This window comes from Scyliorhinus canicula, chromosome 1 (genome assembly GCF_902713615.1).
Source record: "Scyliorhinus canicula chromosome 1, sScyCan1.1, whole genome shotgun sequence".
Classification (NCBI taxonomy): Eukaryota; Metazoa; Chordata; class Chondrichthyes; order Carcharhiniformes; family Scyliorhinidae; genus Scyliorhinus; species Scyliorhinus canicula.
In genome coordinates this window covers 313,300,957-313,326,111 of record NC_052146.1, presented here as the reverse complement: position 1 = coordinate 313,326,111, position 25,155 = coordinate 313,300,957, and the positions used below count along the sequence as shown (strand labels likewise).

At 46.1% G+C, this 25,155-nt stretch overlaps 1 protein-coding gene across 1 annotated transcript in view; it reads left to right on the top strand.

Moving 5' to 3' along the window:
• Window positions 1-24,770, top strand: part of rpl7l1 (ribosomal protein L7-like 1) — a 62,958-nt gene extending 38,188 nt beyond the window's left edge. The window contains exons 4-7 of the mRNA XM_038817620.1: window positions 2,749-2,886; window positions 6,851-6,960; window positions 15,904-16,114; window positions 24,351-24,770. Of these exons, the coding sequence (XP_038673548.1) occupies window positions 2,749-2,886; window positions 6,851-6,960; window positions 15,904-16,112 (457 nt within the window). The 3' untranslated portion in view covers window positions 16,113-16,114; window positions 24,351-24,770. The remainder of the gene's footprint in view (window positions 1-2,748; window positions 2,887-6,850; window positions 6,961-15,903; window positions 16,115-24,350) is intronic.
• The last annotated feature ends 385 nt before the right edge of the window (window positions 24,771-25,155 follow it).

Genomic DNA, 25,155 nt, shown 5'->3' with positions numbered 1-25,155 from the left:
AAGTAGAATATAGGGAGTTAGGAAGAAAGTTGAGAAGTCGGACCTCAAAGGTAGTGTTTCAGGATTACTACCAGTGCCACGTGCTAGTCAGAGTAGAAATAGCAGGATGTATCAGATAAATATGTAGCTGAAGAGATGTGTGAGGGGGAGGTTTTCAGATTCCAGGGGCATTGGGACCGGTTCTGGGGAAGGTGGGACCTGTACAAACTGGTTACACCTGGGCAGGATCGGGACTGATGTCCTCGGGGGAGTATTTGCTGGAGTGGTTGGGGAGGGTTTAAACTAATATGGCAGAGGGGTGGGAACCTATGTAAGGATTCAGAGCAAGGGGGAATCAAGAAGAGAAAAAGACAGAAAGGAGAATAAGAAAAGTGATAGGCAGAGAAATCATAGGCCTGTATCAGATAAAGACACTAAAAAATAGTAGGGACAGCACGGGGCATGGTGGTTAGCATAAATGCTTCACGGCTCCAGGGTCCCAGGTTCGGTTCCCGGCTGGGTCACTCTCTGTGCGGAGTCTGCACGTCCTCCCCGTGTGTGCGTGGGTTTCCTCCGGGTGCTCCGGTTTCCTCCCACAGTCCAAAAGATGTGCGGGTTAGGTGGATTGGCCAGGCTAAATTGCCCGTAGTGTCCTAAAAAGCAAGGTTAAGGGGGGGTTGTTGGGTTACGGGTATAGGGTGGATACGTGGGTTTGAGTAGGGTGATCATTGCTCGGCACAACATCGAGGGCCGAAGGGCCTGTTCTGTGCTGTACTGTTCTAAATCTAAAAGGACAAGGAATGTTAAAAGGACCTGATAGCGCGGAGCATTGAAAATCAAATGGATGAATTAGTTGCAAAGATAGATGTAAAGGGGTATGATATAGTTGGGATTACGGGGACATGGCTCCAAGGTGACCAAGAATGGGAATTAAACATTGAGGGCTATTCAGTTTTTAGGAAGGACAGATGGAAAGGAAAAGGTGGTGGAGTTGCATTGTTAATTAAAGATGATATTGATACAATATTGAGGAAAGATATTAGTACAGATGATGTGGAATCTGTCTGGGTTGGGGCAAAAAACATTGGTAGGGGTGGTATACAGACCACCAAACTGCAGTGGTAATGTTGGGAATAGCATTAGACAGGAAATCAGAGATACATGTGGTAAAGGAACGTCTGTGACTATGGGTGACTTTAATCTGCATATAGATTGGGTGAGTCAAATTAGTCACAGTACAATAGAGGAGGAATTTCTGGAGTGTGTACGGGATGGTTTTATGGACCAGTATGTTGAGGAACCAACAAGGGAACAGACCATCTTGGGCTGGGTGTTGTGCAATGAGAAAGGATTCGTTAACAATCTAGTTGTGAGAGAACCCTTGGGGATGAGTGACCATAATATGGTAGAAGTCTTTATCAAGACTTCTTACTGTGCTCACCCCAGTTCAACACCAGCATCTCCACATCATCTCCACTTCACAATGGAAGACATAAATAATATACCGGATGTTCTTAGAAGCACAAGTTTCAGTGAGGAGCTGAAGGAAATTAATATTAGTAAAGAAATGGTTTGGGGGAAATTAATGGGATTGAAGGCAGATAAATGTCCAGGGCCTGATAATCTTCATCCCAGAGTACTTGAGGAAGTGGCCCTAGAAATAGTAGATCCATCGGTGGCCATTTCCAAAATTCTTTGTACTCTGGAATGTTTCCTACAGATTGGCAGGCAGTAAATATAACCCTGATATTCAAAAAGGGAGGTAAAGAGAAAACTGGGAACTATAGACTAGTGAGCCTAACGTCGGTACAAGGGAAGTTGCTGGAGTCCATTAGCAAGGATTTCATAGCATTTGGAGAGCAGAGTCGTGATCAGACAAAGTCAGCATGGATTTACGAAAGGGAAATCATGCTTAACAAATCTACTAGAATTCTTTGAAGATGTAACTAGTAGAGTGGTCAATTTTGTGTTTAAATAAAAGTTTGTTTTAAGATAAAAGATACCCATTAGAGTTGTCACTCGGTGAAGTATCCTTTTCTCACAGCATAACAAATAGAAAGATTGTTTGGGGTTTTCTTCTGGTTTCCTAACAAAAGTTGGGGTCTGGTATCCTAACACGCCCGTGTCCATCTCCCACTTCCTCCACCTGTTTTCCCCCTCGACCCGCTGCCTCCTCCTTCCCCACCCCCAACTCTTGTCTGACCATTCGCCAGCTGTTAGTGACTAGAGATCATAGATGTTCACAGCATGGAAACAGGCCCTTCAGCCCAACTTGTCCATGCCGTCCAGTTTTTACCTCTACTTTACTCCCAATTGCCCACATTTGGCCCATAACCCTCTATACCCAGCTTTCCCATCTCACTGTCTAAATGCTTTCCAAAAGACAAAATTGTACCCTCCTCTACTACTGCCCCTGGCAGCTCGTTCCAGACACTCACCAAGCTCTGAAAAAACTGCCCCTCTGGACCCTTTTGTATCTTCCCCCTTTCATCTTAAACCTATGCCCTCTAGCTTTAGACTCCCTTACCTTTGGGAAAAGATGTTGACCATCTACCTTATCTGTGCTCCTCATTATTTTATAAATCTCTATAGGTTCACCCCTAAGCCTCCTATGCTCCAGGGAAAAAAGTCCCAGTCTATCCATCCTCTCCTTATAACTCAAACCATCAAGTCCTGGTAGTATCCTCGTAAATCTTTTCTACACTCTTTCTAGTTTAATGATGCCTGATATTTACTTCAGTCGGATAAGTATATGCTTTGTTTCAACAGGATTCATGGGGTCAGTCCAAAGGTCCGGAAAATCATTCAGATGTTGCGACTCCGCAAACTCTATAGTGGGACCTTTGTCAAATTGAACAAGACATCGTTAAAAATGCTGAGGATGGTGGAGCCCTATGTTGCCTGGGGGTGCGGTTTGGTATAAATCTAACGTGTTGCTGTTCGGTTTACTCATGTATTGTTGGTTTGTATTCTATGGATCCCATGAGAACAACTAGAGTCATAGGGGTTTACAGCGTGAAAATAGGCCCTTCGGCTTGTCGGATCACATCCAGTTTTTTACCTATATCGTTGGTGCCTATATGCACCACGACAGCTGGCTGTGCACCCTCCCCCTTTAGACTGTCCTGCAGCCGCTCTGCGACATCCAGGACCCTTACACCCAGGAGGCAATATGCCTTCCAGGAGTCTCGTTTGCTTCCGCAGAAATGCCTGTCTATTCTCTTTACCATTGAGCCCCTATCACTATAGCTCTGCCACTCTTTTTCCTGCCCTCCTGCGCAGCAGAGCCAGCCATGAACCTGGCTACTGCTGCCTTTCCCTGATGAGCCATCGCCCCCAATAGTATCCAAAACGGTAAATCTGTTTTGCAGGGAGATGACCGCAGGGGACCCCTCACTGCCTTCCTACTCTACCTCTGTCTGGTGATCACCCATTTCCTATCTCCCTCAGTACTCTTTATCTGCGGTGTGACCAACTCACTAAACGTGCTATCCGCGACTCCTTCAGCATCGCGGATGCTCCAAAGTGAGTCCATCTGCAGCTCCAGAGCCGTCAAGCGGTCTAACAAGAGCTGCAACTGGACACACGTCCTGCACGTGAAGGAGCCAGGGACACTAGGGTACAAAGGCCTGATGAATGTTATATAATAATCTTTATTAGTGTCACAAATAGACTTACATCAACACTGCAATGAAGTTACTGTGAAAATCACCTAGTCGCCACATTCCGGCATCTGTTCAGGTATCGGAGAGAGAATTCAGAATGTCCAATTCACCTAACAGCACATCTTTCGGGACTTGTGGGAGGAAACCGGAGCACCCGGAGGAAACCCACGCAGACACGGGGAGAACATACAAACTCCGCACAGACAGTGACCCAAGCCGGGAATCGAACCTGGGACCCTGGTGCTGTGAAGCAACACTGCTAACCATTGTGCTACCGTGCCGTCCTCTGTGTAGGATTGCTGTTAAACAATAGAAGAATGCCTGTTGTTAGATAATTGCTAATCTCAGTGATCTGTGAAAGACTGAAAGTTCTCCGACCACCATCATGTTAACCAATTGGTCTATGAATTGATTGTAAACTAAGTCGGTGCTCAGGAAAGAGTTCAAAGATTTTGCACATCAACAGTGAAGGAATGGCAATCTAGTTCCAAGTAGAGTGGGCGGCACGATAACACAGTGGTTAGAAGCAAATTACTGCGGATGCTGGAATCTGAAATGAAAGGGAAAATGCTGGAAAATCTCAGCAAGTCTGGCAGCATCTGTAGGGAGAGAAAAGAGCTAACGTTTCGAGTCCGATGACTCTTTGTCAAAGCTAACAGACAGAGTGGGAAATATTTATACTGTGGAGTGAGAATGAAAGATGCCATTTTAACAAAAGACCCTGCTCCCATGCCCACATGTCTGTTCTTGGCCTGCTGCAATGTTTCAGTGAAGCGCAACGCAAACTGGAGGAACAACATCTCATCTTCCGGTTAGGCACGCTACAGTCCGGCCTGAACATCGAATCTAACTACTTCAGATGATCAGCCCCACCTCAACCCATTTGTTTTCATTTCATTTTAACTGTCTTTTACCATTTCTTTCTTTCCTGCACCTTTCTCCTCTTTGCTTCCCCCTCCCCCTCCCCGCACACCTACAGTTCTTCCTCTGATGTTAGTCTCCCTGCTGTTTGACCATTCCCGTAACGGCCTCCCCAAACAGGCGCCGGAATGTGGCGACTAGGGGCTTTTCACAGTAACTTCATTGAAGCCTACTTGTGACAATAAGCAATTTTCATTTTCATTTCACATCTTTTGTCCTCTCTGGGGACTGCCATTAACACTCTTTACTCTTGGTATCTGTGGCCATTAGCATCCGGTTTCCCTGGGTTTCTGTGGCTATGACTCATCTTTCATTCTCACTCCACAGTATAAATATTTCCCACTCTCTCTGTCTGTTAGCTTTGACAAAGAGTCATCGGACTCGAAACGTTCGCTCTTTCCTCTCCCTACAGATGCTGCCAGACTTGCTGAGATTTTCCAGCATTTTCCCTTTTGTTTCAGCACCGTGGTTAGCACTGTTACTTCACAGCTCCAGGGTCCCGGGTTCCATATCTGCTTGAGTCACTGGGGCCCTTGCTGTTTATGGTTTATATAAACGATTTAGACATGAATGTAGGAGGGTTGATCAGTAAATTTGCGGATGATTCGAAAATTAATGGGATGGTAAATAGAGAGGAGAATAACCTTTGATTACAGGAGGATATAGATGGGCTGATCAGTGGCAAATGGAATTCAATCCGGATAAGTGTGAGGTGATGCACTTGGGCAGGACAAACAAGCCAAGGGAATGCCGGATAAACAGCAGGTCCCTGGGAAGCACCTTGGATCAGAGGGACCTTGGTGCGTATGTACACCCGTCCCTTAAGGTAGCAGAGTGGGTGGATACAGTGGTTAAGAATACGTATGGTATACTTGATATACTAGCCGAGGCATAGAGTTTAGGAGCAGGGAGGTTATGCTGGAACTGTATGAAACGTTGGTTAGGCCACAGCTAGAGTATTGTGTGCAGTTCTGGAATCCACATTAAAGGAGGGATGTGATAGCGCTGGAAAGGGTGCAGAGGAGATTTACCAGGATGTTGCCTTGGCTGGAGAGTTTTAGTGATGAAGAGAGATTGGATAGGCTGGGATTGTTTTCCTTGGAGCAGAGGAGGCTGAGGGGGGAACATGATTGAGATGTATAAAATGATGAGGGGCATAGATAGAGTAGACAGGAAGAAACTTTCCCCTTGGTAGAGGGATCAATGACCAGGAGGCAGAGATTTACGGTAAGGAGCAGGAGATTTAGAGGGGATGTAGGAAAAACCTTTTCCCCCAGAGAGTGGTGGGAGTCTGGAACTCGCTGCCTGAAAGGGTGGTGGAGGCAGAGACCCTCATAACATTTAAGTAATTAGATGTGGTTAATGCTGCTGCCTCACAGCGTCGAGGTCCCAGGTTCGCTCCCGGCTCTGGGTCACTGTCCGTGTGGAGTTTGCACATTCTCCCCGTGTTTGTGTGGGTTTCGCTCCCACCACGCAAAAGATGTGCATAGGTTAATTGACCACGCTAAATTGCCCCTTAATTGGAAAAATGAATTGGATAATCTAAATTTAAAAAGAAAAAATGTTTTTAAAGAAGTAGTTAGCTGTGCACTTGCCATCCCAGGGCAGACATGGCTATGGGCCAAGTGCTGGGAAATGGTATTAGAATAATTAGGTTGTTGTTTTTGACTGCGCAGACACAATGGCCCTGTGAAGCAACCGTGCTAACCACTGTGTCACCGTGCCGCCCGATCTGAACCATATTGTAGAGATAGGCTGTCCAAATTAGCACTTGAGAGCAAACCGTGACAAATGTTGAGACACAGAATCAAACTGCAGGAGGGGGAGCCTGGGAACGATATCTGGACAATGGGCACGTTGATTGTGGAGAAGGGCATAAACTTTGTGCCACATTGAGAGGTGTATGGAATGGATACCTCATGTACATTGTTGGGATAATGTAATAACATTAATTTGTGTAGACTGTGTTTGCTTCATTATTCAGGACCATTTTACAGCTCGTTTTACAAACATGGATACAGAGAAGATAGGAGCAGGAGGAGGCCTTTTGGCCCTTTGAGCCTGCTCCGCCATTCATCACGATCATTGCTGATCATCCAACTCAATAGCCTAATCCTGCTTTCTCCCCATAGCCTTTGATCCCATTCTCCCCAAGTGCTATATCCAGCCACCTCTTGAATATATTCAAAGTTTTAGCATCAACTACTTCCTGTGGTAATATATTCCACAGGCTCACCACTCTTTGTGTGAAGAAATGTCTCCTTATCCTTATGTTTTCTCCTCAGGTGTCCCAATTTGAAATCCACCCGTGAACTGATTCTGAAACGCGGCCAAGCAAAAGTCAACAAGAAACGCACGCCTCTAACTGACAACATGATCGTGGAGCAGCATCTGGGTGGGTATTGATGATTTCCTCCAACGCCAGTGGGAATAGAGATATTGGATGGGATCAAATAAAAAGACTGTCCTAAATAGATTGGTAATACGCAAAATGAATAAGTTACCCAATCCAGATGGGATGCATTCTGAGTTGCTGATGGATGCTTAGGTGTGAACAATGCAACAATCTTTCATTCCTCCTTCGATATCGGAGGGATGCTAGAGGACTGGAGGATTGTAAACGTTACATACCTGTGCAAAAAAGGGATGTGGAACAAGTATGGTAACTCCAGGCTTATCTACCTAATTAATGTCAGTGGGGAAACTATCAGAGATCATTGCCAAGGACAAAATTAATTCTCACTTCGAGATGCTTCAAGATAAAACCTACTAGCCCCTCGCTTTCTTTCCCTCACTCCTTCCAGGATCTCACTCCTCTCTCCCCATCATAGAAACATAGACAATGGGAGCAGCAATAGATTCGACCCATTGAGCCTATGATCGTGTATGATCCATCCCCGTGCTCTCTCCATATACTTTAACGCCTTTAGGCAGTGACCTGGCCTCCACAGGCTTCTGTGGGAGAGAATTCTATAGGTTCACCGCCCTCTGAAGAAATGTCTCCTCTTCTCAGTATTGAATGTCCTACCGTGTATCCTGAAACTATGACCCCCCCCCACCCCGGCCAGAGGATAAATTATCCCTGCATCCAGTCTGTTCAACTCACTCAGAATTTTATATGTTTCACTGAGATCCACTCTCATTCTTCTAAATTCCAATAACTACAGGCCCAGTCAACCCAATGTCTCCTCATGTGACAATCCTGCCATCCCCAGAGGCTGGTGAACCTTCGCTGCACCCCTTCTATGGCAGGTTCTCACTTAGAGAAGCAGAAACATAAAAACATCTATGTCCTTTGTTGGGTAAGGAGACCAAAACTGCACTCAATCCTCGAGGTGCAATCTCACCAAAGCTCTGTACAGCAGCAGTAAGATATCCTTGTTCCTGTCCTCAAGTCCGAGAGTGGGCAATGAAGTGGCAAATGAAATACAAGGTGGAAAAGTTGGAAGGAGAAATTTAGGCATAGACTATTTTCTAAATGGGGAAATGCTGAGGAAATCAGAAGCACAAAGGGACTTGGGAGTCCTTGTTCACGATTCTCTTAAGGTTAACGTGCAGGTTCAGTCGGCAGTTAAGGCAAATGCAATGTTGGCATTCATGTCAAGAGGGCTAGAATACAAGAGCAGGGATGTACTTCTGAGGCTGTATAAGAACAAAGAACAAGAACAAAGAAAATTACAGCACAGGAACAGGCCCTTCGGCCCTCCCAGCCTGCGCCGATCCAGATCCTTTATCTAAACCTGTCTCCTATTTTCCAAGGTCTACTTCCCTCTGTTGCCGCCCGTTCATATACCTGTCTAGATGCCTCTTAAATGATGCTATCGTGCCCGCCTCTACCACCTCCTCTGGTAAAGTGTACCAGGCACTCACCACCCTCTGCGTAAAAAACTTTCCACGCACATCTAAAGAACAAAGGCTCTGGTCAGACCCCATTTGGAGTATTGTGAGCCGTTTTGGGCCCCGTATCTAAGGAAGGATATGCTGGCCTTGGAAAGGGTCCAGAGGAGGTTCACAAGAATGATCCCTGGAATGAAGAGCTTGTCGTATGAGGAATGGTTGAGGACTCTGGGTCTGTACTCGTTGGAATTTAGAAGGGTGAGGGGGGGGGGATCTTATTGAAACTTACAGGATACTGCGAGGCCTGGATAGAGTGGAGAGGCTGTTTTCACTTGTAGGAAAAACTAGAACCATCTCAGACTAAAGGGACGATCCTTTAAAACGGAGATGAGGAGGAATTTCTTCAGCCAGTGAACCTGTGGAACTCTTTGCCGCATAAGGAAAGTATTACAGTGGCAGTAAGGACGTCTGATGAGGACTCGTCTACTGAGGTAGTATGGGCTGAGGTTAGAAACAGGAAAGGAGAGGTCACCCTATTGGGAGTTTTCTATAGGCCTCCGAAAAGTTCCAGAGATGTAGAGGAAAGGATTGCAAAGATGATTCTGGATAGGAGCGAAAGTAACAGGGTAGTTGTTATGGGGGACTTTAACTTTCCAAATATTGACTGGAAACACTATAGTTCGAGTACTTTAGATGCGTCAGCTTTTGTCCAATGTGTGCAGAAGGGTTTCCTGACACAGTATGTAGATAGCCCAACAAGAGGCGAGGCCACATTGGATTTGGTACTGGGTAATCAACCAGGCCAGATGTTACATTTGGAGGTAGGTGAGCACTTTGGTGATAGTGACCACAATTCAGTTACGTTTACTTTAGCGATGGAAAGGGATAGGTATATACCGCAGGGCAAGAGTTGCAGCTGTGGGAAAGGCAATTATGATGCGATTAGGCAAGACTTAGGATCCATCGGATGGAGAAGGAAACTGCAGGGGATGGCACAATTGAAATGTGGAGCTTGTTCAAGGAACAACTACTGCATGTCCTTGATAAGTATGTACCTGTCAGGCAGAGAGGAAGTGGCCGAGCGAGGGAACCGTGGTTTATCATAGAATTTACAGTGCAGCAGGAGGCCATTCGGCCCATCGAGTCTGCACCGGCTCCTGGAAAGAGCACCCTACCCAAGGTCAACACCTCCACCCTATCCCCATAACCCAGTAACCCCACCCAACACTAAGTGCAATTTTGGACACTAAGGGCAATTTGTCATGGCCAATCCACCTAACCTGCACATCTTTGGACTGTGGGAGGAAACCGGAGCACCCGGAGGAAACCTACGCACACACGGGGAGGATGTGCAGACTCCGCACAGACAGTGACCCAAGCCGGAATCGAACCTGGGACCCTGGAGCTGTGAAGCAATTGTGCTATCCACAATGCTACCGTGCTAAAGTAGTTGAATCACTTGTCAAGAGGAAGAAGGAAGCTTATGTAAAGATGAAACGTGAAGGTTCAATTAAGGCGCTTGAGAGTTACAAGTTAGCCAGGAAGGACCTAAAGACAGAGCTAAGAAGAGCCAGGAGGGGACATGAGAAGTACTTGGCAGGTCGGATCAAGGAAAACCCTAAAGTTTTCTGTAGGTATGTCAGGAATAAAAGAATGACGAGGGTAAGAGTAGGGCCAGTCAAGGACAGAAGTGGGAAGCTGTGCATGGAGTCTGAGGAGATAGGAGAGGTGCTAAATGAATATTTTTCGTCAGTATTCAAACAGGAAAAAGACAATGTTGTCGAGGAGAATACTGAGGTACAGGCTACTAGACTAAGAAGGGCTTGAGGTTCATAAGGAGGAGGTGTTAGCAATTCTGGAAGTGTGAAAATAGATAAGTCCCCTAGGCCGGATGGGATTTATCCTTGGATTCTCTGGGAAGCTAGGGAGGAGATTGCTGAGCCTTTGGCTTTGATCTTTATGTCATCATTGTCTACAGGAATAGTGCCAGAAGACTGGAGGATAGCAAATGTTGTCCCTTTGTTCAAGAAGGGGTGTAGAGACAACCCCGGTAACTATAGATCAGTGAGCCTTACTTCTGTTGTGGGCAAAGTCTTGAAAAGGATTATAAGAGATAGGATTTATAAACATCTGGAAAGGAATAATTTGATTAGGGATAGTCAACATGGTTTTGTGAAGGGTAGGTCTTGCCTCACAAACCTTATTGAGTTCTTTGAGAAGGTGACCAAACAGGTGGACGAGGGTAAAGCAGTTGATGTGTATATGGATTTCAGTAAAGCGCTTGATAAGGTTCCCCACGGTAGGCTATTGCAGAAAATACGGAGGCATGGGTTAGAGGGCGATTTAGCAGTTTGGATCAAAAATTGGCTCGCTGGAAGAAGACAGGTGGTTGATGGGAAATGTTCAGCCTGGAGTTCAGTTACTAGTGGTGTGCCACAAGGATCTGTTTTGGGGCCACTGCTGTTTGTTATTTTGATAAATGACCTGGAGGAGGACGTAGAAGGAGGGGTGAGTAAATTTGCGGATGACACTAAAGTCGGTGGAGTTGTGGACAGTGCGGAAGGATGTCGCAGGTTACAGAGGGACATAGATAAGCTGCAGAGCTGGGCTGAGAAGTGGCAAATGGAGTTTAATGCACAAAAGTGTGAGGTGATTCATTTTGGAAGGAGTAACAGGAATACAGAGTACTGGGCTAATGGTAAGATTCTTGGTAGTGTGGCTGAGCAGAGAGATCTCGGTGTCCATGTACATAGATCCCTGAAAGTTGCCACCCAGGTTGATAGGGTTGTGAAGAAGGCCTATGGTGTGTTGGCCTTTATTGTTAGAGGGATTGAGTTTCGGAGCCATGAGGTCATGTTGCAGCCGTACAAAACTCTGGTGTGGCTGCATTTGGAGTATTGCGTACAGTTCTGGTCTCCGCATTATAGGAAGGACGTGGAAGCTTTGGAACGGGTGCAGAGTAGATTTACCAGGATGTTGCCTGGTATGGAGGGAAGATCTTATGAGGAAAGGCTGAGGGACTTGAGGCTGTTTTCGTTAGAGAGAAGAAGGTTAAAAGGTGACTTAATAGAGGCATACAAGATGATCAGAGGATTAAATAGGGTGGACAGTGAGAGCCTTTTTCCTCGGATGGTGATGTCTAGCACGAGGGGACGTAGCTTTAAATTGAGGGGAGATAGATATAGGACAGATGTCAGAGGTAGGTTCTTTACTCAGAGAGTAGTAGGGGTGTGGAATGCTCTGCCTGCAACAATAATGGACTCGCCAACATTAAGGGCATTTAAATGGTCATTGGATAAACATAGGGATGATAATGGAATAGTGTAGATGGGCTTTAGATTGGTTTCACAGGTCAGCGCAACGTACTGTACTGCACTGTAATGTTCTAAAGGAAGGCTATAGGGGCCAAATCACTGAGTGTCTTTAAGACAGAGGTAAATAGTTTTTTGATGGATCTGGGGTATGGGGAGAAGGCAGGAAAATGGGGATGAGAAAATATCAGCCATGATTGAATGGCAGAGCAGGCTTGATGGGCCGTGTGGCCTAATTCTGCTTCTATATCTCATGGTCTTATGGCACCTAGAATGTGGTGACCAGTGCCTGGCACTGCTGCCTCACAGCACCAGGGACCCTGGTTCAATTCCAGACTTGGGTGTCTGTGTGGAATTTGCACGCTTTGTGTGTCTGTGGATTTCCTCTGGGTGCTCCGGTTTCCTCCTACAATACAACGATATGCAGGTTAGGTGGATTGGCCATGATAAATTGTCCCTTAGTGCCTAAAGATGTGCAGGTTAGATGGGGGTTCTGGGGAGGGGGAGGGGCCTAGATGATGTGCTCTTTCAGAGGGTCAGTGCAGACTTTAAAAAAAAAATTTAGATTACCCAATTATTTTTTCTATTAAGGGGCAATTTAGCGTGGCCAATCCACCTACTCTGCACATTTTTGGGTTGTGGGGGCGAAACCCACGCAGACACGGGGAGAATGTGCAAACTCCACACGGACAGTGACCCAGAGCCGGGATCGAACCTGGGACCTCAGCGCCGTGAGGCAGTTGTGCTAACCACTAGGCCACCGTGCTGCCCGCGGGTCAGTGCAGACTTGATGGGCCGATTGGCGGCCTCCTCCTGCATTGTAGGGATTCTATGGATATCATTCGTCTTCCTAACTGCTTGATGCACCTGCATGCGTGCTTTGGTGCACAAGGACACCCAGGCCCCTTTATACATCAATAATTCCCAATCCACCAATATTTAAATACGACTCTGACATTCTGTTTTTCCTTCTTCACACTTATCCACATTATACTGCATCTGCTTTGTATTTGCCCACTCACTCAACTTGTCCAAATCTCCTTGAAGCCTCTTAGCATCCTCCTCACTACTCCCATTCCACTAAGCTTCGCGTCATTGGCAAATTTGGAAATATTACATTTGGTTCCCTCATCCAAATCATTGATGTATATGACGAATAGCGGGGCCCAGTCACTGATCCTTGAGATATACCACTAATCGCTGCCTGCTACTCCAAAAAAGACCCATTTATTCCTACTCTCGGTTTCCTGTCTGCTAACCAATTCTCAATTCCATGGCAATATGCTACCCCCAATTCCATGTGGTTTAATTTGGCACACTAACCTCTTAAATCCAAATACATCACATCTACTGGTTCACCCTTACCTATTCTAGTTATATCCTCAAAAAATTAGGAGCTTGAATCAGCAATTCACCCCCTCTGGAGCCTGCTCTGCCATTCAGTACAGAATAATAGAGTGCAGAAGCGGCCCATCGCGTCTGCACCAACGCATGACAGTCCCTGACTCGCCCACATAATCCCACTTGCCTGCTCTTGACCCATAGCCTTGAATGTTAAGACGTGCCAAGTGCTGATCCAGGTACTTTTTAAAGGATGTGAGGTAACCTGCCTTTACCACCCTCCCAGGCAGTGCGTTCCAGACCGTCACCACCCTCTGGGTAAAAGGTTTTTCCTCAAATCCCCCATGAACCTCCCGCCCCTCACCTTGAACTTGTGTCCCCTCGTAACCGACCCTTCAACTAAGGGGAACAGCTGCTCCCTCTCCACCCCCCTCATAATCTTGTACACCTCAATCACGTCGTCCCTCAATCTTCTCTGCTCTAACGAAAACAAGCCAAACCTATAAAACCGTTTGGGGCAGCAGGGTAGCATGGTGGTTAGCATAAATGCTTCACAGCTCCAGGGTCCCAGGTTCGATTCCCGGCTGGGTCACTGTCTGTGTGGAGTCTGCACGTCCTCCCCCTGTGTGCGTGGGTTTCTTCCGGGTGCTCCGGTTTCCTCCCACAGTCCAAAGATGTGCGGGTTAGGTGGATTGGCCATGCTAAATTGCCCGTAGTGTCCTAATAAAAGTAAGGTTAAGGGGGGTTGGGTTATGGGTATAGGGTGGATACGTGGGTTTGAGTAGGGTGATCATGGCTCGGCACAACATTGAGGGCCGAAGGGCCTGTTCTGTGCTGTACTGTTCTATGTTCTATCCAACTCTTCATAACTTAAACATTCCATCCCAGGCGACATCCTGGTGAATCTCCTCTACACCCCCTCCAGTGCAATCACATCCTTCCTATAATGTGGCGACCAGTACCGCCCACAGTACTCCAGCTGTGGTCTCACCAAAGTTCTATACAACTCCAACATGCCGTCTCTGCTTTTGTAATCTGTGCCTCGATTGATAAAAGCCAGTGTCCCATATGCCTTTTTCACAACCTGATTAACCTGACCTTCTGCCTTCAGAGATCTATGGACAAAACACCAAGGTCCCATACGATCATGGCTGATCTCATCTTGGCCTTAACTCCACTTTTCTGCCTGTTCTCCATAACGCTTCAACCCATTACTAATTAAAAATCTGTCCACCTCCTTAAATTTACTCAATGTCCTGTCATCCATCAAACTCTGGGGTAATGAATTTCACAGATTCGCAACCGTTTGAGAGAAGTAATTTCTCCTCATCTCTGTTTTAAATCTGCTACCTCATCCTATAACTGACCCCTCGTTCTAGGGAAAGGCAGTAGATGTTGTTTACATGGAACCTTTGACAAGGTACCTCATGGTAGACTGGTCCAAAAGGCGAAGTCGCATGGGATCAGAGGAGAGCTGGCAAGTTAGATACAGAACTGGCTTGGGCACAGAATACAGAGGGTAGCAGAAGAGGGTGTTTTTCTGAATGAAAGGCTGTGACTAGCAGCGTTCCACAGGGATCAGTTCTGGGACCTTTGTTGTTCGTGGTGTATATAAATGATTTGGAAGAAAATGTAGCTGGTCTGATTAGTAAGTTCACAGACGACACAAAAATTAGAGTGGCGGATAGTGAAGAGGATTGTCAGAGGATACAGCAGGATATAAACTGGCTGGAGTCTTGGGCGGAGAAATGGCAGATGGAGTTTAATCCGGGCAAGTGTGAGGTAATGCACTTTGGAATGTCCAATGCATGTAGGAATTACACAGTAAATGGTAGAACACTTGTGAGTACTGACAAGCAGAGAGATCTGGGTGTGTGCATGTCCACCGATCAGTGAAAGTGGCAACGCTGTAGATAAGGTGGGCAAGAAGGCATACAGCATGCTGGCCTTCATCGGTCGGGGCAGTGAATATAAACATTGGCAAGTCATGTTGCAACTGTACCTTAGTTTAAGCCTCATTTGGAACATTGTGTTCAATTCTGGTCACCACACTACCAGAAGGATGTGGAGCCTTTGAGAGGGTGCAGAAGCGGTTTACTAGGATGTTGCGTGGTATGGAGGGCATTAGCTATGAGGAGAGGTTGGATAAACTCGGTTTGTTGTCACTGGGACGACAAGAGGTTGAGGGGCGACCCGATAGAAGTCTACAACATTATGAGTGACATGGACAGAGTGGATAATCAGAAGCTTTCCCCAGGGTGGAAGAATCAATCACTCGAGGACATAGGTTTAAGGTGTGAGGGGTGAAGTTTAGAGGAGATGTGTGAGGTAAGTTTTTTTTACAGAGGGTAGTGGGTGCCTGGAACTCGCTGCTGGAGGAGGTGGTGGAAGCAGGTACAATAGTGACGTTTAAGGGGCATCTTGACAAATACATGAATAGGATGGGAATAGAGGGATACGGACCGCGGATATGTAGAAGGTTTTAGGTTAGACGGGCAGCATGGTCGGCACAGGCTTGAAGGGCCGAAGGGCCTGTTCCTGTGCTGTACTTTTCTTTGTTCTTTTGCTGATACATAGCCTCCTATGGGGCTGGTTTAGCTCACTGGGCTAAATCGCTGGTTTTTAAAGCAGACCAAGGCAGGCCAGCAGCACTGTTCGATTCCCGTACCAGCCTCCCCGGACAGGCGCCGGAATGTGGTGACTAGGGGCTTTTCACAGTAACTTCATTGAAGCCTACTCGTGACAAAAAGCAATTTTCATTTCATTTTCATTTCCTACCTTACAAAATTGGCAGTCACACATTGAGACCCTCCATTTTCAGAGTTTTATTGACCTACTTTTGTCTACAGGGAAATGGGGAATGATCTGTCTCGAGGATCTGATACATGAAATCTACTGTGTGGGAAAATTCTTCAAGGAGGCCAGCAGCTTCCTGTGGCCCTTCCGGCTGTCAGTAGCTCGACACGCAGCAAAGAACAAAGTGGGATTTCTCAATGATTTCGGAGAGACGGGGAACCGTGGCGAAGGAATCAACAAACTTATTCGACAACTCAATTAAAGGTAAAGGAGCAGGTTCTAACTGACCTGGGGCTTGGGGCTTTAGTTGATTCGAGCACAGGAGGTTAAAGAGGCACTGACTGCCCAGATATGAACTTAGCTCAGCAACTCTGGGCAGCACAGTGGCGCAGTGATTAGCACTGCTGCCTTACGACGCCGAGGAACTGGGTTCGACCCCGGGTCACCATCCTTGTGGAATTTGCACATTCTCCCCATGTCTGCGTGGGTCTCACCCCCACAACCCAAAGATAGATATAGATATAGAGAAATACAGCACAGAGCAGGCCCTTTGGCCCACGATGTTGCGCCGAACTTTTGTCCTAGGTTAATCATAGAATTTTGGACAATTTTTCATGGCCAATCCACCCAACCTGCACATCTTTGGACTGTGGGAGGAAACCGGAGCACCCGGAGGAAACCCACGCAGTCACGGGGAGGATGTGCAGACTCCACACAGACAGTGACCCAAGTCGAAATCGAACTTGGGACCCTGGAGCTGTGAAGCAATTGTGCTATCCACAATGCTACCGTGCTGCCCTTGAGAAGTTAACCTACACTCCCTTATTCTACCCTAATCCAAGTACCTATCCAATAGCCGCTTGAAGGTCCATAAATTTTCCGACTCAACTACTACCACAGGCAGTGCATTCCATGCCCCCACTACTCTCTGGGTAAAGAACCTACCTCTGACATCCCCTCTATATCTTCCACCATTTATCTTAAATTTATGTCCCCTTGTAATGGTGTGTTCCACCCGGGGAAAAAGTCTCTGACTGTCTACTCTATCTATTCCCCTGATCATCTTATAAACCTCTATCAAGTCGCCCCTCATCCTTCTCCGTTCTAATGAGAAAAGGCCTAGCACCCTCAACCTTTCCTCGTATGACCTACTCTCCATTCCAGGCAACATCCTGGTAAATCTCCTTTGCACCTTTTCCAAAGCTTCCACATCCTTCCTAAAATGAGGTGACCAGAACTGCACACAGTACTCCAAATGTGGCCTGACCAAGGTTTTGTACAGCTGCATCATCACCTCACGGCTCTTAAATTCAATCCCTCTGCTAATGAACGCTAGCACACCATAGGCCTTCTTCACGGCTCTATCCACTTGAGTGGCAACTTTCAAAGAACTATGAACATAGACCCCAAGATCTCTCTGCTCCTCCACATTGCCAAGAACCCTACCATTAACCCTGTATTCCGCATTCAGATTTGTCCTTCCAAAATGGACAACCTCACACTTGTCATTGTTAAACTCCATCTGCCACTTCTCAGCCCAGCTCTGCATTCTATCTATGTCTCTTTGAAGCCGACAACAGCCCTCCTCACTATCCACAACTCCACTAATCTTCGTATCATCTGCAAATTTACTGACCCACCCTTCAACTCCCTCATCCAAGTCGTTAATGAAAATCACAAACAGCAGAGGACCCAGAACTGATCCCTGCAGTATGCCACTGATAACTGGGCTCCAGGCTGAATATTTGCCATCCACCACAACTCTCTGTCTTCTATCGGTTAGCCAGTTTGTTATCCAACTGGCCAAATTTCCCACTATCCCATGCCTCCTTACTTTCTGCATAAGCCTACCATGGGGAACCTTATCAAATGCCTTACTAAAATCCATGTACACTACATCCACTGCTTTACCTTCATCCACATGCTTGGTCACCTCCTCAAAGAATTCAATAAGACTTGTAAGGCAAGACCTACCCCTCACAAATCCGTGCTGACTATCCCTAATCAAGCAATGCCTTTCCAGATGCTCAGAAATCCTATCCCTCAGTACCCTTTCCATTACTTTGCCTACCACCGAAGTAAGACTAACTGGCCTGTAATTCCCAGGGTTATCCCTATTCCCTTTTTTGAACAGGGGCACGACATTCGCCACTCTCCAATCCTCTGGTACCACCCCTGTTGACAGCGAGGATGAAAAGATCATTGCCAACGGCTCTGCAATTTCATTTCTTGCTTCCCATAGAATCCTTGGATATATTCCGTCAGGCCCGGGGGACTTGTCTATCCTCAAGTTTTTCAAAACGCGCAACACATCTTCCTTCCTGACAAGTATCTCCTCAAGCTTATCAGTCTGCTTCACGCTGTCCTCTCCAACAATATGGCCCCTCTCGTTTGTAAATACTGAAGAAAAATACTTGTTCAAGACCTCTCCTATCTCTTCAGACTCAATACACAATCTCCCGCTACTGTCCTTAATCGGACCTACCCTCGCTCTAGTCATTCTCATATTTCTCACATATGTGTAAAAGGCCTTGGGGTTTTCCTTGATCCTACCCGCCAAAGATTTTTCATGCCCTCTCTTAGCTCTCCTAATCCCTTTCTTCAGTTCCCTCCTGGCTATCTTGTATCCCTCCAGCGCCCTGTCTGAACCTTGTTTCTTCAGCCTTACATAAGTCTCCTTCTTCCTCTTAACAAGACATTCAACCTCTCTTGTCAACCATGGTTCCCTCACTCGACCATCTCTTCCCTGCCTGACAGGGACATACATATCAAAGACACGCAGTACCTGTTCCTTGAACAAGTTCCACATTTCACTTGTGTCCTTCCCTGACAGCCTATGTTCCCAACTTCTGCACTTCAATTCTTGTCTGACAGCATTGTATTTACCCTTCCCCCAATTATAAACCTTGCCCTGTTGCTCGCACCTATCCCTCTCCATTACTAAAGTGAAAGTCACAGAATTGTGGTCACTACCTCCAAAATGCTCCCCCACTAACAAATCTATCACCTGCCCTGGTTCATTACCTAGTACTAAATCCAATATGGCCTCCCCTCTGGTCGGACAATCTACATACTGTGTTAGAAAAGCTTCCTGGACACACTGCACAAACACTACCCCATCCAAACTATTTGATCTAAAGAGTTTCCACTCAATGTTTGGGAAGTTGAAGTCGCCCATGACTACTACCCTGTGCCTTTCTGCACCTTTCCAAAATCTGTTGGATTTAGGGTGCAGGGTGGATTGGCCACGCTAAATTGTCCCTTAATTGGAAAAAATGAATTGGGTACTCTAAATTTATTTTTTAAAAAGCTAAGTAATTGAAAGCAGAAAGTAAAGGTGAGCCCTTATTTTTCAGATTGGTGAAAAGTGTGGGCTGATGTTTCCTGGGGAAATGGAGTTGGGACTGCTGCTTTTTTCATATTTATTCATGACCTGCAATTGGCTATGCAGGTCTTCATTTTAAGGTTTGTCAATGGCCAAAACTTGGGAATGTCGAAATCAGGAGGATGTTAGACTCGTACCAATTGAATTATTTGGTGGAGTAACAGAAGGTAGATGAGGATAATGCAATGGATGTTGTCTATATAGATTTGAAGTGTTTGGCACAAAAGATGGATGGAGGCTCAGTGGGAAGGTCAATGTCAGTTTGGATATTTTTAAACATTAGAATGAGGATAGGAAACAGCGAGTTGTGGTGAATGCTTCTTTTTCAGACTAGTCGGTAGTGTTCACCAAGAGTGATTGGATATTGGAATACACTAACTTTTCAAAATTTGATTATTATACCAAACCTGGATTTATGACAAACTGTGAGAAAATTGATCTGCAACAGGACATGGATAGGAGAGTAGATAGGCACACGTGGCAGGTAGAATTTAATATGGAATGAGGTGATGCATTTAGGTGAATGGGATAGGGAGAGGTTAATAAACTTAGTGTCACTTTCCTAAAGAGTGTGCAGTGAAAAGGGACCTGGAATTCATCTGCAAAGATCTTGAAGTTGGCAGGACTTTGCCAAGTATGTGGGACCTTGGACTTCATTAATAAAGTACAAAAGCAGAGAGGTTAGGTTGAAAGTATGGCAAGTTTCGGGAACCTTGGATAACGAGAGATATTGTGAGCCTAGTCAAAAAGAAAAAGGAAGCATTTGTCAAGACCAGAAGGCTGGGAACACATGAAGCAAGTGTGGAATACAAGGAAAGGAGAGAGAAACTTAAGCAAGGTGTCAAGAGGGCTAAAAGGGGTCACGAAAAGTCATTGGCAAATAGGGGTAAGGAAAATCCCATGGCTTTTTATACATATATAAAGAGCAAGAGGGTAGCCAGAGAGAGGGTTGTCCCCCTCAGGGACAGAGGAGGGAATCTATGCGTGGAGCCTGGGGAAATGGGTGAGGTATTAAATGAATATTCACCAAAGAGAAGGAATTGATGGATAATGAGTCTGGGGAAGGGTGTGTAGATAGTCTGGGTCACATTGAGATCAAAAAGGAGGTATTGGCATCTTGAAAAACATTAAGGTAGAGAGATCCCCAAGACATGGTGGGATACACCCCAGAATACTGAGGGCGGAAATTGCTGGGGCCTTGACAGAAATTTTTGTATCCTCACTGGCTACAGAGGAGGTCCCAAAGGACTGGAGAATATCCAATGTTGTTCCTTTGTTTAAGAAGGGTAGCAAGGATAATCCAGGTAATTACAGGTCGTTGAGCCTTACGTCAGGGGTAGGGAAATTATTGGAGAGGATTCTTTGAGACAGGATTTACTCTCTTGGAAATAAGTGGACGTATTAGCAAGAGGCAGCATGGTTTTGTGAAGGGGAGGTCGTGTCTCACTAACTTGATAAGAGTTTTTCGAGGAGGTCACAAAGATGATTGATGCAGGTAGGGCAGTGGATGTTGTCTATATGGACTTCAGTAAGGCCTTTGACAAGGTTCTTCATGGCAGACTGGTACAAAAGGCCAAGTCACACAGGATCAGAGGTGAGTTGGCAAGTTGGACACAGAACTGGCTTGGTCATAGAAGACAGAGGGTAGCAGTGGAAGGGTGCTTTTCTAATTGCAGGGCTGTGACTAGTGGTGTTCCGCAGGGATCAGTGCTGGACCTTTGCTGTTTGTAACATATATAAATGATTTGGAGGAAAATGTAACTGGTCTGATTAGTAAGTTTGCAGACCACACAAAGGTAGGTGGAATTGCGGATAGCAATGAGGACTGTCAGAGGATAACAGCAGGATAGAGATCGGTTAGAGACTTGGGCAGAGAGATTGTAGATGCAGTATAAATCGGACAAATGTGAGGTAATGCATTTTGGAAGGTCTAATGCAGGTGGGAAATATACAGTAAATGGTAGAACCCTTAAGAGTATTGTTGGATGGGGATCTGGGTGTACAGGTACACAGGTCACTGAAAGTGGCAACTCAGGTGGAGAAGACAACACGGTAGCACAGTGGTCAGCACAGTTGCTTCACAGTTCCAGGGTCCCAGGCTCAATTTCTGTTTTGGGTCACTGTCAATGCTGAGTTTGCAAGTTCTCCCCGTGTCTGCATGGGTTTCTTCCGGGTGCTCCAGTTTCCTCCCACGGTCCAAAGATATGCAGGTTAAGTGGATTGGCCATGATAAATTGCCCTTAGTGTCCAAAAAGCTTAGTGGGGGTTAGGGGGATAGGGTGGAGGCATGGGCTTAAGTGGGGTGCTCTTTCCAAGATCCCGGTGCAGACTCGATGGGCCGAATGATCTCCTTCGGCACTATAAATTCTATGATTCTATGTAGTCCAGAAAGCATAAGGCTTGCCTTCAGCGGCCGGGGCATTGAGTATAAAAATTGGCAAATCATGTTGCAGCTTTATAGATCTTAGTTCGGCCACACTTGGAGTATAGTGTTCAATTCTGGTTGCCACACTACAGAAGGATGTGTAGGCTTTAGAGAGGGTGCAGAAGAGATTTACCAGGATGTTGCCTGGTATGGAGGGCATTAGCTATGAGGAGCGGTTGCATAAACTTGTTTGTTCTCACTGGAACGTCGGCGGTTGAGGGGTGACCTGATAGAGGTCTACAAGATTATGAGGGGCATGGACGGAGTGGATAGTCAGAAGCTTTTCCCAGGGCGGAAGAGTCAATTATAGAACAGTACAGCACAGAACAGGCCCTTCGGCCCTCGATGTTGTGCCGAGCCATGATCACCCTACTCAAACCCACATATCCACCCTATACCCGTAACCCAACAACTCCCCCCCCTTAACCTTACTTTTATTAGGACACTACGGGCAATTTAGCATGGCCAATCCACCTAACCCGCACATCTTTGGACTGTGGGAGGAAACCGGAGCACCCGGAGGAAACCCACGCACACACGGGGAGGACGTGCAGACTCCACACAGACAGTGACCCAGCCGGGAATCGAACCTGGGACCCTGGAGCTGTGAAGCATTTATGCTAACCACCATGCTACCCTGCTGCCCCTTTTTAAAGATTCTTTATCCTTTAACTTATGATTCTCACCCCTCTCCTCACTTCTGTGTTTGTCTGTCTTATAGAACAGTACAGCACAGAACAGGCCCTTCGGCCCTCGATGTTGAATTACTAGGGGGCATAGGTTTAAGGTGTGAGGAGCAAAGTTTAGAGGAGATGTGCGAGGGAAGTTTTTGTACACAGAGGGTAGTGGGTGCCTGGAACTCGCTGCCGGAGGAGGTGGTGGAAGCAGGGACGATAGTGACATTTAAGGGGCATCTTGACAAATACATGAATAGGATGGGAATAGAGGGATACGGACCCAGGAAGTGTAGAAGGTTTTAGGTCAGATGGGCAGCATGGTCGGCACAGGTTTGGAGGGCCAAAGGGCCTGTTCCTGTGCTGTCAGTTCTTTGTTTGTTGATTTGAGTACAGGAGCAGGGATGTCTTGCTGCAATTAGAAAGGATCATGGTGAGGCCACACCTGGAATATTGTGTGTAGTTTTGGTCTTACCTGAGGAAGGATGTTCTTGCTATAGAGGGAGTGCAGCAAATGTTTACTAGACTGATTCCTGGGATGGTGGGACTGACGTGTGAGGAGAGATTGAGTTAGTTAGGATTTTATTCATCGTAGTTTAGAAGAATGAGGGGGGGGGGGGGGGGGGGGGGGGGGGTCTCATTTAAAAAAACAATAAAATTCTAACAGGACTGGACAGGGTAGATGCAGGAAGGCTGTTCCCGATGGTGGGTGGGTCCAGAACCAGGGGGCACAGTCTGAGGATACGGGGTAGACCATTTAGGACAGAGATGAGGAGACATTTCTTCACCCAGAGAGTAGTGAGTCTGTGGAATTCATTACCACAGGAAGTAGTTGAAGCCAAAACATTGTATGTTTATGAAAGGGAGTTAGATACAGCGCTTGCGGCAAAAGAGCTCAAAGGATATGGGGGGAGAAATTGGACACCGGCAGTAGAGGGCGGCATGGCAGCACAGTGGTTAGCACTGTTTCTTCACAGTGCCAGGGACCCGGGTTCGATTCCCGGTTTGGGTCACTGTCTGTGCGGAGTCTGCACGTTCTCCCCGTGTCTGCGTGGGTTTTCTCCGGGTGCTCCAGTTTCCTCCCACTTGTCCCGAAAGATGTGCTGTTAGGTGAATTAGACATTCTGAATTCTCTCTGTGTACCCGAACAGGTGCCGGAATGTGGCGACTAGGGGCTTTTCACAGTAACTTCATTGCAGTGTTAATGTAAGCCTAGTTGGACATGTTGTTCGAGGGATTGCCCCGAATACACTCGATCAATTCTTCCCCATGGCTACCTCTTCCAATTTGATTTTCCCAATCCACATGAAGATTGAAGTCACCCATGATTAATGCACTGACTTTTTATGTACCTTCATTACCTCCTGATCTATCTGTGTCGTACAGTATAGCTACTGTCAGAGTGCCTATAGACTACACCCACCAGTGTTGTCTTCCCAAAGTAATTTCTGATCCCCACCCATATGGATTCTACATCCATAAGGATCCAAGATCATTTCTTGTTATCTTACTTATTCCACCTTGTTCTAACAAAGCTAGACCACCTCCCTTCCTACCTGTCCTTACCAAAAGTCACATACCCCTGAAGATTTAATTCCTGGCTTTGATCTTCTAACCACATCTCTGTAAGGCTATAAGGTCATACCCATTAACCTCAATTAGTGAATTTGAACGGCTTCCTGGACCAAGATGCCATGCCCACCCGACAGCCCTACTCTCATCCAATCAAGCTGAAAGAACCTCAAACCTGTTGGACTATTGCAGAGGCTGACACACCTGCCCCTGGGTTGCCTTACCTGTCTCAGCTGCATTGCAGCCCCTTTATCCCTGAGCACTTTCCAAACCAGAAGACCCTATCCTCAGGGATACCCCCTGAAACAAAGCATTGTGATACAACTATGATGCAGTGGTCACATCAATACTTCCATCACTATCAGCTGCTGATAACCCTTCTCACCGTCTGTCACCCATATATCTAACATTGCTTCTCATGTGCATTTTGGTTTTTTTTTGCAGGTCCCAATAAATAACCCGGAATCGGATTTATTTGTCTATACTATGTATAGTAAATGCAACAGACTTTTTTCAGCTTTGCAGTGTAACTATCTCAGTAACATTGGAACAGAAGAACATCAGACGACAGACACCCTGCTATTCACTGACAAAATCTCAAGAGCTCTTGGCAGGGTGCTGGGGGGTTGGGGTGGGGGTTCGTGGTTGTTGTGACATGTATCACGGATTGGGGGAGCAGGCAACAATATGGAACGGAAGGATTTACAATCTTGAATTGTTGGAGTTTTGATTATATGAAATATTCATCAAAACTGATGATGGGTTTGAATGGAATTAAGTATCTGCGCAGTTTGATAAGATCTGATATTCATTCCTAATAAATGAAGGTTGGCAATCTCCCAATTGTTCTGAAAATTACATTAATTGAGATTCTTGCGTGGATTGTTTGCAATAGTTTGTGACTCTATCATTGGCTGACACTGGGACTTGTTTGGTTAATGTTGTAAAATCCTGTTTTGGACACGATTCAGTGAGTAGATTTTAGATTTTCTTTTTGTATATGCGATGTGACAGATATACAATAACAGAAGTGCAGATCTAATATAGAGGTAAACACAGACAGGAACAGATTCCAGCCAATTATTTTGAATGATTTGTCCAGTTAGTATACTGACCATTAAACACCTCATGGTGTTCCCTTTAAGATGTAGTTGGGTTGGCACCTTTTGTTCAGTGCAAACACCTTTTGAAAAATGTTTATGCAGCTGCGCACACACATTGTTTATTGCAGCAAGACTTGTGCACTATC